This window comes from Crotalus tigris, unplaced genomic scaffold, assembly GCF_016545835.1.
Source record: "Crotalus tigris isolate CLP2741 ecotype Arizona unplaced genomic scaffold, ASM1654583v1 scf7180000024167.7108832, whole genome shotgun sequence".
In the NCBI taxonomy this organism is placed as follows: Eukaryota; Metazoa; Chordata; class Lepidosauria; order Squamata; family Viperidae; genus Crotalus; species Crotalus tigris.
The window spans coordinates 1,871,624-1,888,264 of NW_024100417.1; the positions used below are offsets into that span (position 1 = coordinate 1,871,624).

Sequence of the window (16,641 nt, forward strand, 5' to 3'; positions counted from 1 at the left end):
AAAAGTCACGATATGTCGCGACACATCACATGACGTGGCGAGTTTGACACCCGTGGAATAAGGGATGCAAGAAAAGAGAACAGGGAAGGGCAAGTTTAAGACAATTAGAGACACACATTTTTCCATTCTGAGGATCTGAGGAGAGCAGTGGGTAAAATAGCAATGCTGTTACTGTATTTAATCAGAGTGGGCAGTGATGGATTTCTGTGGGGGGAAAATGAGATTTAAATTGAAAAGTTTAAATGAAGATTCAGCCCTATGTGTTTGCTTTTGAACTGATTTTTGCTGTTTTCCACCAAAAATGTTAGAAAATTGGGCTGTTATTTCTTGGTGGTGGAATTTCAAAATTAGTCAATGCTTTCTGGGAGCTTTTGAGAGAGAGAGATATTGGGGATATAAATCTATATCAGTTGCAGGTTGCCATTCTGAATCTATAATTTTTAGTTCAGTCTTTGCAAAGCAGTAAGAAACAGGAAAGTCAGAAACAATCAATTGACAGAATAGCATCACATATTTTTGCTTCATTTGCTTCTACCAGTATATAATAAAACAAAAAAGCAAAATAATAACTTTAGATTCTAGCCAGCTAAGCATATTCTGAATAATTTAGTTTCTTTATTGCAAGATCAAGTAATAGTTGTTATCACTTTACATGTGATGATCTGAATTGCCAATCTTAGGGTGTTCTTCTGTGGCGTGTCCATATTCACTGGTGAAGTGGCTGCTCCAGAGTAGAATCAGATTCACACTTTCCTAAATCAAAAGTTCCATGTTTTCTATTTGGACAGTGTACTTGCACTCTTTTAATTGTTTTGTTTTCTCCCATGCAAGGGGGATCATTAGCCCTGTGGGAGGTTCCAGGAGTACTCGGACAGCACCACTGCAATGCATTTCTGTGGCTGAAGGACATACCAAGCCAGTATTATGCTTGGATGCTACTGATGAATTGTTATTTTCTGGATCCAAAGGTAAGTTTGTCTGCTTTTGATGACCAAGATGCTGGAAGGATGAATAGTGCTGCACACATGTTCTAAAGCAGGGATCTCCAACCTTGGCCACTTTACGACTTGTGGACTTCTACTTCCAGAATTCTGGGAGTTGAAGTCCACAAGTTGTAAAATGGCCAAGGTTTGGGGACCTCTGTTGTAAAGATAGTTATATTTGAGCGGTTTCTTCATGGGAACCATATGATAGCTATCGATACATATCATAACCCACCTTTTTTGAGGACACAGTTTCAGAGTCACCTATACTCCTAAAAATAAGTGGGTGGCAATCTGTAACAATCTCTATTAAGACAGTTTCAGAATCCAGCCTAAGGAAAGCATGAGTCTCCTGGGCCAATCAGTTGTGATGGTTTCCATGTTTTTTGTGCATGCCTCAAGGTTTACTGGAGACTAGTGGTTTCTTTTCTCAACAGAGAAGAAAAAGCCATTCTGATTCAACATTCTTTCTTTTCCAAAGATCGGAGTTGCAAAATGTGGAACTTAGTAACAGGACAGGAAATTGCATCTTTGAAAGGTCATCCAAATAATGTAGTCTCCATAAAATACTGCAGTGACTCTGGCCTGGTATTCACAGTCTCTACCTCTTACATCAAAGTATGGGATATTCGTGATTCTGCAAAGTGCATCCGCACTCTCACGTAAGTAATCACTGCGTTGCGTGCATTACAGTAATCTTTCCAAGATTCCTTTTACCTTGGGATATGGTAAGAATACAAATTCCAGATTTCCCAGGTAGAATATGCCATGAATGCTCTGAATGAACATTGTGGAAGCTGGAGTCTAACAAACCAAGTGGATAACCATCTGACTAACATCACATGAAATTTGGCCTTCTTGAGCTTTCCTTTCAGTCTAGTCTTCCTTCTTCCAGCTAAGAAGAAAAGAGTTAGTCTTATCTTTTATAAACCCTTTGTTGGCTCTAATCACATAGGTTAATTAATCCTTATTGCAGAGGAAGGAAGAAAGCAAGTTTTAGCTATGAGTTAGTTTTTGTTTTTTCACTGGAGAATTATAACTGCAGTTAGCTATAATTGTAAGATTGAGTAAAATGGTGTGTAAGACAAGATTGAGAAATAATTCATTCTAGTTATGTGAGTTTGCAGTATATAAATCGATGGAGATTCTATTCTGTTGATAAAATTGCCTGTGATGAAATAGTCTCTTGTAAGAGCAAACCTCTATTGTTTTCTCATTGAACTCCATTCATACTTTTGTCAGATATATTTTATGTTTCAGATCCTCCCTCTCCTTCTCTCCACTAGTTCCTCAGGTCAGGTGATCACTGGAGATGCCTGTGCTGGGACCACTACCCGGACTATCACCAGCGTGCAAGGCGAGCACCAGATCAATCAGATTGCACTTAATCCCACAGGCACCATGCTTTATGCAGCCACTGGCAATTTTGTCCGCATTTGGGAATTGAACAGGTCAGAAAAAACCCAGAAATAATTTCTTTAACCTGTGTCCTATAGTGCTTTGGACTATTATAGCTTGCTTCCCAGAGTTGTAGATGCTACATCACTAGAGGTTTTCAGGGTAGACTGGACAACCATTTGACTAGGATGGTATAATGTTCATGCCTTGAACAAGGGGTTGGACTAAAACAGGCATCTCAAACTCGCGATGTCATGTGACATCGCGCAATGTATCTGGCCGGTTTTGCCATTGCCGGCAATGGGGTGGGTGTGCTTTCATGTGACGCATCCGGCCCATGGGCCGGCAGTTTGACACCCCTGGACTAGAAGATCTCCAAGGTCCCTTCCAGTCCTATGATTTTATGATTTTCTATACATATCATTCCCAGTTAATGGGGACAGTGAGAGGTGTAATCAGGGATAATACGATAGGTGTGTGTGTGGAGAGAGAGGATAAACAATCAGCAACTCCCAGGACTGCCCACAGTATACAAGTGGTTGCAAATGTATGAGAATGCCCAGAAGAGAATGACAAGGAGTTGTTGAAGTATATTGTCATTCCTTTATGTTCCAGATAATTTGCATGCTGAGGTTCATAGTATAGGAAAGGGGCAAAAGAACACTTTTTCTCAGATAAAATCTCTCTACAATGTTTTGATCACTGTTGTAGTGTTTGGCTATTTATTGGGTTATTTATATATTGAATAGGTTTCTGCCTATTGGAAAGCTAACAGGTCACATTGGCCCTGTGATGTGTCTCACAGTGAACAGGACTGCAAGTAATCATGACTTGGTAGTCACAGGATCTAAGGATCACTACATTAAGGTATTATTTAAGTTTTGTTGAGAGTATTATTAGCATATTCAGGAACACTGTTTCTATATTATTGACAGTTTGGTTCCTCTCCTTTCATTATATGTTGTCTGTCTGTCTGTGTCTCTATCTATCTATCTATCTATCTATCTATCTATCTATCTACCTACCTACCTGTCTGTCTGTCTGTCTGTCTGTCTATCTATCTATCTATCTATCTATCTATCTATCTATCTATCTATCTATCTATCTATCTATCATCTGTCTCTGTCTATCTATTTATCTGTCTATCTGCCATCTAGAAGAGAAGAGAATTTCTGATCCAGGAGAAAGATGAGACTGTTCACATTCGGGCAATAGAAATGAAAAATTACTAAAGAGCAAATAAAACCATTCCATTAAGCTCTACTTGATCTCACAGTTAGCATTTGCTTGCAACGTGGCTTTATGTAAATTATTGGGAAAGGAATTAGTTGAAAATTGAAGTATGGTAGGAGCTATCCAACAACGGTGATTATAACAATTATTTCTAGTGAATATCTGCATTAGTGTACTTCCCCACTAAATTTCTTACAAAAGATCAAAATTAAGCCCATACCAGCTAACGCATATCTCAGATTCCAAAATCATTGCATATAGTTTTCCTGTTTAAAATTTAATATTGGGAAAGGGAGATGGTCCTCTTTCTCTATCACTGTTCCTTCATCTTTGACAGTAAAGTACCATACTGAACCCAAGGCTTCAAGCATCTTGAACTTGGTCCTTGATTAGCTACTCTTTTTCCTAAGAAGTTCTATTTTGCAGATGTTTGAGATTGCTGAAGGTGTCGGTGGGAACATTGGACCTTCCCACAACTTTGAGCCTCCACATTATGATGGGATTGAGTGCCTAGCTATTCAGGGAGACATTCTCTTCAGTGGTTCCCGTGACAATGGGATCAAGAAATGGGACTTGGAACAACAAGAACTCATCCAGGTATCAAAGCACTAAGCTATGATATCATTGGGGAATAAAAGTGGGGGAGAATTAACTTTGTAAAGGCAGGGAGAGAAATCAGATGTTTAGATGATAGATAATGTTGAAGATATCATGGCAAAGTGTCCCTATGTGCTAGTGTATTAGTGAGATCTGATTTGTGCTAATGTTACAAACTATATCCAGGAACTTAGGAATGAACTTCCTTATGTCCAGTGGCACTTTATAACACACTTCTTCCCCCCACATATACTTGTGCAGTAGAGTCAATTGTAGAGTCAGCCAGTTTTCCAGAACAGATTTGAAGAATGCTTTTGTAATTGTAATGGAGAAAATATTCCTTTCTACTAAAGGATGCTATATTATTTCAGGGACCATTCTATACATTCACTGTACTGATCATAGTATCAGTACATTAATAGTTAATGCATTTTCAGGTTATAGTTTTTGCCTTTATATCCTTAGCACATATGGTTGTGAAAGTTGGGCCATAAGAAAGGCTGAACACAAAAGAATTGAGGCCTTTGAACTATGGTGCTGGAGAAGACTCCTGCGAGTCCCTTGGACTGCAAGGCGTTCAAACCGGTCAGTCCTAGAAGAGATCATCCCCGACTGCTCTTTAGAAGGCCAGATCCTGAGGTTGAAACTCAAATACTTTGGCCACCTAATGAGAAGGAAGGACTCACTGGAGAAGGGCCTAATGCTGGGAAAGATTGAGGGCAATAGAAGAAAGGGACGACAGAGAATGAGGTGACTGGATGGAGTCACTGAAGCAGTAGGTGTGAGCTTAAATGGACTCCAGAAAATGGTAGAGGGCAAGAAGGCCTGGAGGAATGTTGTCCATGGGTCGCGATGTGTCAGACACGACTTCGCAACTAACAACAAATCTTTAGCACATCTTTCCTATATCACTGATCTTTAAAATCTTGAAAAGTTTCAAGAATTATGAAAAGATAAACAAAGACCATGGTTCAAAGTAGTCAACTCAGTTACTTAATCACATATTTTCCTTTCTTTAATTAGCTACTATGACAAGACTTATGCCCTTTCTGATTTACTGTATTCCTGCTTCCAGCAAATCCCAGCACATAAAGATTGGGTTTGTGCTTTGGCCTTTGTGCCCAGCCGGCCCATGCTGCTTAGTGCCTGCCGTGGTGGGACGGTGAAGGTCTGGAATGTTGACAACTTCACACCCGTTGGGGACATCAAGGGGCATGATAGTCCTATCAATGCCATCTGCACAAATTCAAAGCACATTTTCACAGCTTCCAGGTGAGTGTTTAAGTAGAGTCCTACTATATCCAGGGAAGAGTTCCAAAAGGTTTTGCCTTCTTGATCCCATGATATGTAATTGACCTGTTCAAGGTAACATTGCTTCATCAGAGTCCAAATGCCTGACTGAGGGAGGGAGCAAAAGGAGCCAAGGGTGAGTGACTGACTATTTATCGACTGCCACTTTCTATAGTGCTGCAGCCATTGACTGTTCATCCTTAAACCAAAGGAGAATTTTTTGTGTTAGTTGTTTTGTTTATAGCTTCTTTGCATAATGCCATTGTGAATGAATATCCACCTTCAGTGATCCCAAAAAGAAATCTTGAAAAAATGTATTGCTGAACCTAGTATTGCTATCTGAATATCTTACTGAATCAATCAATGCATCCTTGATTAAGGCAGAATAAAATGTTTTATCTATATATTTAGAAACCAGGAGCATAGCAGTGGGGATTAATCTTGGTAACCTGCCATTATAAAACACGATTCTGGCAAAGCTGGGGTTGGAAAACTAGCAAGCACTAGATGATTGGCAGATGTGCATCTCCTGGGAGGGCAACTAAGAATACATCATTCACTTCCTTCCCTAAGGCAATCTCTGATCTCCACTTTTCCGACCATGTTTCTTTTTTTTTTTTCCTTTTCTTGTCTTCCTTCTTGTCTTCTTCTTCTTTTCTTTCTTTTTCTCTTTCTCTGTGCCACAGTGACTGTCGGGTAAAGTTATGGAATTACGTGCCTGGGCTCACCCCCTGCCTTCCACGACGCGTCCTTGCCATCAAGGGCCGTGCCACCAGTCTGCCTTGATCTTCCTCCTTCTTCTCTACTCTCCTGCTTACTTTTTCTTGCTGTGTTCTCCCTCCCTGCCTCTCTTTGTCTTCCCTGTCCCTCTCTCTGGGAGCTGATTTCAGCTGCTTCTTGACGGTATGCAATGCTTACTTGCTTTTCTTTCCTTTGAAGGGACAGTAAGTGAAGGTGTCTTCTAAGGGAGAATTCACTCCTGGTTTTACCTCCTAAATGGACATCCTAAATGCACCTTCTATTTTTCCCTAACTTTGCCAATTTGGTTCCAATGTCAAGTGGTTTGGCTTTATTTGGAAACCTGCCATACCGAAATAAGTGTAAACTTGTTCCTAGTAAAAAGCTCAAGATCAGTGCGTTGAGGGCAAATTGGCTTCCAGTGAGGTACTTCCAATTCACTGCCTGGTTTTTGCAGTATGAAGACCAGTCAGTATGATATAGTGATGAAAATGTTGGACTACAGATGAGGAGATATAGAGTCAAACCACCCTCAGGTTTGTAAGCTCCCTGAGTGACTTTGGGTCACTCACTCTCTCTCTCTCTCTCTCAGCCCAACCCATTGTTGCTGAGAGGATAAAATGAATGGAGAGCCCTCAGTAAGCCATCTGGATTTCCTGGAGGAAATATGGAATAGAAATCTAGTAAAAAAAATACTTTGAAGATCTCTAGGCACCCCCCTCCATATGTGTCAGAATAAGATAATGAACTCAAGAGTAGCTTCTAAGCCTTTGGGTGTCACAAGAGCATGAAAGATGGGAAAGACCTAAAACCTCTCTACTAGGCAGATTAAAATAATAGTGTCCAAACTAATGTAAAATACGTTATATTGAATCTGCTTTATAAACGTACACTTAAATTAGTCAATTTTATGTTGAAGGAAAAGCAGTTACATGAGACCTTGGTTGGGGGAGGGGTAAATTGCCTCCAGATCTGCCAAATCTCATTTATTCCCTAAGTTGCAATTTACAATAAAACGGCATCTTTAGGGAGAAAGAGAAAATATTGGGGATAAACAGAATGATGGCTTATTTCAGGAAAGCACCAAAGTACTCAGATCAGGGACCCCTGTAGTTCTTTTCCTTCAAAATGAAAATGTGCTGGTACGCCATTTTAAAGTATACCATTTTAAAGTACATTTAATGTAATAGGTAATTTGGCTTTCATTTTTTTCTGTTTCTCAGCTCATGTAATGCTTTGGTTTCAAATGTACAAGCTTTGCTTTTTTTACTTGATATTCCTCACATTCTTACCCTTTTACCTTTATTCCCAGTGACTGCACAGTGAAGCTCTGGAGTGCCAGGAAGCTACTGAACAGCACAACCTAGAAGTTGAGAAAAATCAGCTATGGCCTTAAGAAGACTAAGATGGAGCTTGGCTAGGAAGTAGTAGTTAATCTCTCATACCCAGGGCTTCAGGATGAGAAGGCTGCCTGGTTTTCTGACAAATACATGGGTTGGAGAAGGCAAAAGAAGTCTTTTCCTTTACATGTTCAAGTCTCCTTGCTTGTCAGGTGTCTAGGATGGCAGCCATTGTAAAAGAGAGCCAAAAAAGAAGACAAAATTTGGTGCTAAGGTTCTTTCAGTCAGAATTCACCTGACAAGTCTACAAATCGAAATGAGATTTTTCATCCTACTATAATTAAACACGGTTTTCCCATGGTTTCCAGCTCCCCAGGAACTGCCTATATCCTGCTTATGCCCATAAGACGTAACGGTGAAAATAATTAAGAGAGAAAAATCAAGGGTTGCCAATTCCTTCCTGGATAGTTGATTGCTATGTTTTAGGGGGTATTTCTTGTTGTAGTTGGTCTTTCGGGAGGATTTATTGAAGTACTGACTTTTATTTCTTACTTTTATCTGTGAATTGCTATTTGTTTTCTCTTTGAAAGGGAGAAGGATTGGAGGAGAATGCAAGAAAATGAGCCACTTTAATTTGAGCACATAATGTAGTGCTTCTCAGTGGTCCCTGTAGATTAAGAATTGCCCAGACGTTTTCTATTACATTTGCCAAATACCCTTGAAGTTGATTTTCCCAGATTCCTGGAATGACAGTATTAAAAGAAAAAAGACAACTAACAATTGTATTAAACAGAGTGATATATTTAGTAGCTGATTTGATGAACTTGGATAACGTCAGAAGAGTTGTTGTTTCCTGAATACTAGTTATAAAGCTGGATGCTTTTTTCTAAATGTTAGATAAGCAACAAGAAAGAGAGAGCTAAACTGATTAAATACATTTAGGATTCTCCTTCATGCCATCATTCAGCAATTCCGGCAAAGAAGTAGCCTAGACATGCCACCTCCTCTTCCCATTCTCAACTTGCAGAGCTTTTTATTGTGTTTTGGTAAAATGGCAGTGATTGCAGAAATCAACTGACCCCCTATCACGGGAAAAAGGACATTTTGTCCCCTCCTTTGTCTGGGAACAGAAAAAATGTGGAACCTTCCCTTCCAGCTTTCAAACAGGGTAAGGAAGATTTGAATTGCTAAGCACAAGGGTGTTGCAATGCGTTCCTGTATTACTGGGGAGATAACGAGCCTGCCCCGCTTAATCTCACCCCCAGCATCTTTTTTTGTTTACATCTTTTTCAAACATTCACATTTCCATGTCACAATAAGGAGCAAATGGATAAAAGTTGATGCTCTGTTTTAGAAACTTGAATTTTTCACGAGATATTGTTCACTGCACTTGATGTTTAGCAGCAAACATTGGCTTAAGCCCTTGAAGATCTATCATTCTGTGGGAGAAGCTTCCGTCTGTGTGCAATATAGCAGGGCTGTCGAAGCCTTACTGGAGGATTGATCAAGCACTGTTCACATTGTTATAGATTCATCCTTAAACTTCTAACTTGCATTGTACTCTTCCATCAGAGGATCAAGGATTTAAACTGATTGCTCAGCAGCAGACTTGGGAAAGCCATTCGCTAATAGGGAAATATGGACCAGCAGGTTGAAGCAATTTGCTTTCTGAATGCTTTGGACCATTCTACAGCTCTGCTTTTAGTTTGTAGGAGTCTTTGCTCTACTGCCCTGGATTAGGTTGGAATTCTGTCCGTTCATTTGTGTTATGAAAATTCCTTTCTCTACACTTAAGCTGCTGATTCTTCCAGCCAAGTGGAAAGTTGTATTGTAATTCTAAATAGGTGTTCAAATGATTCTGTGTTTTGTCTTGTGCAATTGGGGGTGAAGGGGGGGCAGCAGATGTGTGACTGAGATTTTAAGAGGGTGAGAGCTTGTTTTGGGTTAACCTACCTCATGGTCCAAGGTGTTTTCTCATTTTGTTGTTTTTTTGTTTGTTAATAAAACTTGAATTGGTCTGGGAAACGCACAGTATCGCTGGTCCCAATTTCTGAGCTTAAGAGGAAAGCAGGATGAAAGAAGCTGGCCTCTGTGTAATCTCAGAGCGAGCATTTATGTACTGTGTTTACTGCATCTTGATGTCTTTTGCAGTCTTATCTTAACTCAGCACTCTAAACTGAGTGGGGAGGTGGGCCATATGATTCCAGGATTGGAAGAGAATAATCTTCCACAAAATCAGCACAATCTTCACTTCTGCACATGGAACCCAAATTATGTTTTTTTGCTATTTAGGGAAGTTTGTGTCCCCTTTGAATTTTTTTGCCTGCACAAATCTATGAATAGATTGTGAAATAACTCAGCATTTTCCATTGACTTATATAATTTATTTAGAGCAAAGAATATGAAGCATCCAAAAGATGATACTAATATGTCTAAATCTGTCTGCTAGGCGATATCTTTTATAGGTTAAAAAGAATTGTGTGACTTGTGGTCCTCCAGAAGTTGTACTTCATCTTCCATCTTTCCTCACTCAGCCAGCTCAGATTCAAGGAAAGCTGGTGGAAGCCACACATTCCTTCTTAAATTACTGCCCGTATTTGCCATAGAGTCCTGGATGGCTCTTGCTTTCTTGTCCTTTGGCACAGAGTTAGTCTCCATTTTCTGGGCGGGGAGGGTGAACTTTGCCTCTTTTAATACTTCTGATCTCATGGATGTAGCAGAAGTGGAATTGAGCTGATTTCTTGGGTTTAGTATGTATAGTTTACCCTATTGTTGATTGTACTTGAAGCACATAATTGAGAGGATACAAAGCAACCAACAATGGACATTTCATCTCTCTCATAATTTTCAAGAGCTGAACAACAGATTACTATAATAAGACTAAAAATGGTTTTACATCATCTGCAAGGATGTTTAAGAACATGTTATCATGCTGTCCCTAAGGCTAAACTCTCAGTTTAAGACACCTGCTCATTGTGTACTAATGTACACCAGCCACCTCAGTCTAGGGTTGGGACAGTTGTTTTAGTTGCAGTCCCAGCACACCTGGATATGGCCAGGTTGAAATTTTGTTTCAAACAACAGGTGCCTTTCCTTATCCTGAAAGGTCAGGGTTTTTACCCATAGAAAACACTGGTGCTTGTCTGGGGCTTCTGTGGGGACTGTGTCATCTGGCAAAAATGATATTGTGTGAGTGTGAGTGTGTGTGTGTGTGCGTGTGTGTGTGCATGTAAAGATACAGTGTATGTAATATTTTATACCTCTGTGTAAATAATGTAAGTTATTTAATGTTTCCGATGTACATGGTTTTCCAATGAATGTTTTTGTTCCTCCTGGTAATAAATTTATGCAACTGAAATCTCAGGTCTGGTTTCTACATTAACAGGCTAATGCAAAAACTTTAAAAAATATGAAATCAGAAGCGTGTGGGTTTGAGAAGTTGGATCCCTAAGCTATTACAGAACAAATGTAAGGATTAAAAATAGCTAGGAAATTGGAAATGACCCTGAGCAGACATGGAGAACTTCAGTCTCACAGGTCTAATCTGATAAAATAGCTCATAGTTCTTCAGTAACCCTTACCATTCATTCTTTGCCCTGAAAGATTAACGTTTTCTGCATAGTGAATGGTCTTGAAGGGAGAGAAGTTAACTTAAAAAAGACATTTCTCTTTCCCAGACTCTTATCATCTGATAACATCTATGTGTTCACGCAAAATTACTCCCTCCCCCAATTTTCAAATGAGAATACAACTAAGTAAGAGACAAAGTCTATACCAGTGGTGGCGAACCTATGGCACGCGGGCCAGAGGCGGCACTCGGAGCCCTCTCTGTGGGCACATTTGGCATTGTCCCAGCCTTGCCTCCCCCCACAATCCCCTCCTCACCCGCAGCCCTCCTGGAGGAGAGTCGCCCCCAAGCGTGGCCCACACGGAGCAGTGCAGCCAAGGACATGGCAACCAGGCAGCGTAGCCAAGACTCTGCCCTCATGCCCCACCCCGCACAGTTGATGCAGGCAGAGGGCGTGGCTGCCATGGCGCTGCTGGGCTGCCTGGGCGATCTGCAGTGGACCCTGGAGGTGGTGAGTGGCTCTGCGGGCAGGTGGGGTGGGGGACGGGGTGGGGGCGGAGCAGGGCCAGTTTTTGGGCACTTGGTCTCTAAAAGGTTCACCATCACTGGTCTATACTTATTCTAGGGTAGCAGACTTATAAATTATCTTACTTTTTTAGAGCTTTCTAGACTACTAAAGTATTAGTAGTGGAAGTGTGAAAAGTGAGATGAATGATACAAAAAAAGTTTCTAGTGATTAGGAATGAAGCAGCCCCAAGACGCTCAAAACCATTGTTGTTATACAAATTGCCTTTTGTAAATCATTTGATCAGTGTTCACAAAGACTTCTTTGCAGAGATCTGGGCAATAAAGTTTCTTTGCTGGGCTGAATCAAAGTCAATACAATTATTAATATAAAGTTGAAGTGAAGACGATCTTTTCCATAGGTATTTGTTTTCACTTTGTGAAAAAAAAAACTTGAAAACTGGACAGGACAATTGTGAATTCTTACATACTGTATCAGAGTAATTGGGGGAAGAAAAATCATGTCATTTGAAGATATTGAATCCTAATATATAAAATTACAATTACTAACAAAAGGCTGTCTTTTGGTTGTCTTTTCCCTTCGTATCTGAAGGACAACAAAGTCATCAGAACATTGCCAACATTTTTTTTTAATAATGTAAATAGATTGAACATTTTCTTAGCTTGATTTCTACTTTTAATGAAGTCAAAAGGCATAGAACACTAACAGAAAAATGGTGGACAGTACTAATAATTTACCAAAACTTAGAAATATAGTATATACCCTTGAGCAGTACTGAAGTTTAACTTGAGAACTCTCAGGTTAAATGCAAGAGTGACTTAAAAATTAAGACATATCTTCACCCTGTAGGCTATGGTTTACAGTAAGGATATATAGAAAATACTGCAGGGAAAAATGTTTTGGTTGGAATCCATGATAAACCAAAAACGTTTTGGATCGGTTGTGGCTTGGTAGAAACAAAACCCACAACATTTCCATTGCCCAAGGCTTCTGCTAAAACAGCATTCAGAAGGATTGTGGAGTAACTGTTATGCAGTGGTATACTTTGCCCTCTTCTCCGGTTTCTAGTCAGCTACCATCACAAAGTTCCAGTGTGGCACTGGGCCACACTGCTTCTGATCTTTTCAGTGCCTTCTCTGTCCTACATTGTCACTGCCACCACAAAAGTTTGCATATGCCTTCAAACTTGGCTTTTCCCTACTCCTCCCCTCCCTGACCCATCTCCACCCAGAGGAACTATGTTTTAGTCCATCTTTGGAATAAAACAGCCCAACAAGTGTTTCCATTTGGGTACAGATCATCCCAGGTTCCACATATATGTTGCTCAATTCTAAGGTTGCTGAGTTTATTGTTGAATTAAACACCTTATTAACCTATAAAACTACTTTCTGGCCATAAGTGTAATGGTCTGAGTATGTCTTTGTGTAAACCATCTTGTTTCTTGCCAAAGAGATCAGTGAATAGTGAGTTGTTTTCTTACAGTTGATAAACCAGTCATCAATCTCTTCTGCTATAAAATTAAAGCTGGTTGTCTGGCTCAATGCTAGATGATTATCAACTATGTGACATGGAATTTGTTCTATGTAGGCAACCCTCTGCTGCCATAATTTAATTAGGATTGCATAGAAAAGTTGAGCAATATGTTATATAGTTCATCCATCAAAATGGGCCTCTTTTTAATACAAAATTCCATTAAAACTGAAAACAAGGATTCATAAACAGGTCCACAGAGATAGCAAGATTTGTGAATTCCATTAGTCTAAAAAAAGGCAGAATAACAATGGAGTATGAAGTACACTAAGGCAGACCATTGGCTGCATCAGGTAGCTTTCTTTAGGAACAAAGAAGGCAAATCTAGTAATTGGGAAGGAACTTGTGTAGGTACACATACATTCTACTTCCACCAGAAAGTAAGTTGTAGTCAGAAATAGCTCTGACTACAAAAATCCTACACCAATTTCATTTCCATAATCTATAGAGACTCTGTTTCCAGCACAGACCTAGGAGAGAATAAATAGGCAGACAAATCCTAGTTACTCTGATCTATATTTCATATAATACAAGAAACATAACTTCTGTTGTCACCAGTACACTGTATCAACATCATAGGAATATGATCTCACGTAGCTTGCAGAACAAGTCCCAAAGTTTCTCTTCTAAATAGAAGGAGTACAAGATGCAAGAACATGTCAAGACTTGAATTAAGGCCTCTTCTTCCCCTCCCAGACAAGGGCCTAAGAGGTAATCATCCTGCTCATGCTGCCAGGGTCCAGCAGCATCTAAACCTGAGTAATGATTTCTCCATTTTCTGGGACGTAGACCTGCACAGGGGCTCCTTCAGGAGAGCGTTTGAGGATATGGACACGAGGTACCTGAAAATTCAAAAGAAAACCTTTCGTAAAAGTGTTATTTTAGCAAGGCTTCCCATTACCTATTTACTCTGCTACCATTATAATTCATCTATTTTATTTTTAGTTAGCGTATGGCATCTACAGAGATCATGCAATCACTGCTATACAAATTTAGTTTAAATAAAGCATCAATGTGTGTATGTGTGTGTTTGTAAGCATCAGTGTGTGTATGTGAACACACACACTACAATATAGGACAGGGGTAGACAACCTTGGCTCTTTTATGACTCGTGGACTTCAACTCCCAGAATTCCTGAGCCAGCCTTGCTGGCTCAGGAATTCTGGGAGTTGAAGTCCACGAGTCATAAAAAAGCCACGGTTGCCTACCCCTGATATAAGAGATAAAATATTAAATTAAGATAAAACCATAATAAAATCACTATAATGTGGAGCCATAGAAATGCAATGGGATAGATGTTATAATTCAATATCTAGGGGAACTAACCATTTAACTGCCTCTTAAGAAACTAATCTGGTAAGAGAGAGGGGAAAAGTATGTGACAAATAGATATGATTACATTACCTTCTGCCTTAACCTGTGTGCCCAACAGCCTGTGTGTTAACATCAGGACTGATTTAGAGAAGATGGCATAACAGGTGGATCATTCCTATGTACCCCCCTCTAAGATCAGTAGCACCTCTTAAGAGAAAATTCAGGAAGATGGCGATAAGTGGCAACTCTAGTTGGCTGCATGGGGACTGACAGATTACTAATTTATGTTTTAGATTTTCCCATTCTACTTGCAGTGCTGTACATTTAAACAACTATGGATATGAGAGCTCAGGAAACAGCAAGAATAGGGAATGTCTCTGCTAATTTGTTAATACCTGAAATAGTTCACAACTGAAGTGAAACCCAACAAGTTTCTATTCATTTTCATTCACAGTCAATGGCCTGAGTATCAGGCCAGATGGTCCAGAAGGTCAGCTACATTAGCCTCTTGTGGCAATTGCAAGAAGCACCAGGAGAATCTTAAAGACTAACATATGTAATATGGAATCAATTTATAGACTAAAGTCCATTTAATGTGATGCCTAGACGGGGGAAGCAGTGTTTCTCAGGCTGATAAACATGAAGCAGATTTCATGCAGCTGAATGTAGAATAAATCTGTATCTAGAATTCTTGACTTCGAAGCTCACAAACTGGCCCATCTAGTTAAGTACATGATTTTAACAATGGACTTTCAGCACTGGCGATAAGAGCATTGTTTAAAGGTTACTTTCCCGTGACATCGCTGCATGGGTTCAGTGTTCTACTTAAAACAGATTAGGGAAAAAAATGTAGTGAGCTGTTCAAGAACCTGCCTTTCTAGCTCATGCAACCACTTCCTAGATAACAATTTTGCAGCTCTGTTTCAAAGGAGTGGAAGGTAAGCATTAGGGATTATGAGAGGAGGAAACCAAGGGCAAGCTCATGCTTGCATGGTGTGGGCCTGCGCTCCAGGCAAGGGAGATGTCCAAGGAGATGAAAGTTTTACTCCTTATGAAACATTCACACATCTGGAGAGGGGGGAAAAATCTAGAACAAACAAAAAATATCCATGCCACACAGATTTCTTTCAATGGCTACTTTTCTGAACGTAGGTGGCAGAAGCATTCCCAGAATCCTCTGCCCTGACAAAGGTAAAAGAAAAATACTCAAGTCCAACTTGGCAACTGTTGACTACCGGAGAATGGCCAGAAATTGGGATCATTCTTGTCAAATCACACAAAATTTGCCACCGCCTTCTTTCAAGACTTTTTCAACTTTTCAGTCTAGCTTGCAGCCTTGGATTTTTTTTTTATTTATTTATTTTTGATGATCTGGAACCCAACTAATAACCAGGTCTGATTCTGTGTAGCCATTTGAGATCAACCAAATTCAGCTAAGCTGGCAAGGCCTTTGCTATAAACCTCAAAAGCAATTGATCAGCTTTTTCCATCAGATGCCCTTCAAAAGAATTAGTATGGAATTGTGGAAGACCAAGTCTCCAGAGAACACTAGGTTCAGAAAGGCTGCTCAAAACAACAGAGCTTGGGTGCAGTTTAACCATTTCCCAGCAAACAGCCAGTCTCAAATAAACTTAAACTGAACAACAGATGCAATTTATCAAATCAGGGATGAGTTCAGGAGAAGTACAGTGGGCAAAGTTTAGTGATTATCATCTGATCATTTCACTCTTTGCCATAGGGTAGGCTTAAGCAATTCCTGTTGACATTGATGACCCATAAGCAGTGCTTTTTTTGTAAAAAAAAAAAAAAAAAGGTGCCGGAACTCACACATATCATACAACCTGCCTTGCCTAGCCTACCAGGTTCCATCCAAAAAAAGTGCCAGAACTCTGTTCTGGGTGTTCTATGACAAAAAAAGCCCTGCCCATAAGTATCCTGAACATCAACTCCTCTTACTATATATCTGTATATATCTGTTACTTGGAAAAGGACATTTTAAAATATTGTTTTAGGAAAGGTGGTATCACAAGCACAATATTGATAGGAGAATATTTGTAACTCACGGTTGAACTGAGTGGTCCTTGAGCTTGGTTGTTGTCTTGTAGACATTTCATTAATAAAGTA

The 16,641-nt window shown here is 39.8% G+C and overlaps 2 protein-coding genes across 7 annotated transcripts in view; one reads left to right on the top strand and one right to left on the bottom strand.

Moving 5' to 3' along the window:
• KIF21B (kinesin family member 21B) overlaps nt 1-10,937 on the top strand; it is a 69,290-nt gene extending 58,353 nt beyond the window's left edge. For both annotated transcript variants that reach the window (XM_039323268.1, XM_039323269.1), the window contains 7 exons: nt 832-968; nt 1,465-1,645; nt 2,270-2,434; nt 3,131-3,248; nt 4,041-4,211; nt 5,287-5,483; nt 7,552-10,937. In XM_039323268.1, the coding sequence (XP_039179202.1) occupies nt 832-968; nt 1,465-1,645; nt 2,270-2,434; nt 3,131-3,248; nt 4,041-4,211; nt 5,287-5,483; nt 7,552-7,606 (1,024 nt within the window). In that variant the 3' untranslated portion in view covers nt 7,607-10,937. The remainder of the gene's footprint in view (nt 1-831; nt 969-1,464; nt 1,646-2,269; nt 2,435-3,130; nt 3,249-4,040; nt 4,212-5,286; nt 5,484-7,551) is intronic.
• Nucleotides 10,938-12,282: 1,345 nt separating this feature from the next.
• Nucleotides 12,283-16,641, bottom strand: part of INAVA (innate immunity activator) — a 79,426-nt gene continuing 75,067 nt past the window's right edge. For all 5 annotated transcript variants that reach the window (XM_039323190.1, XM_039323189.1, XM_039323188.1 and 2 more), the window contains one exon: nt 12,283-14,045. In XM_039323190.1, the coding sequence (XP_039179124.1) occupies nt 13,953-14,045 (93 nt within the window). In that variant the 3' untranslated portion in view covers nt 12,283-13,952. The remainder of the gene's footprint in view (nt 14,046-16,641) is intronic.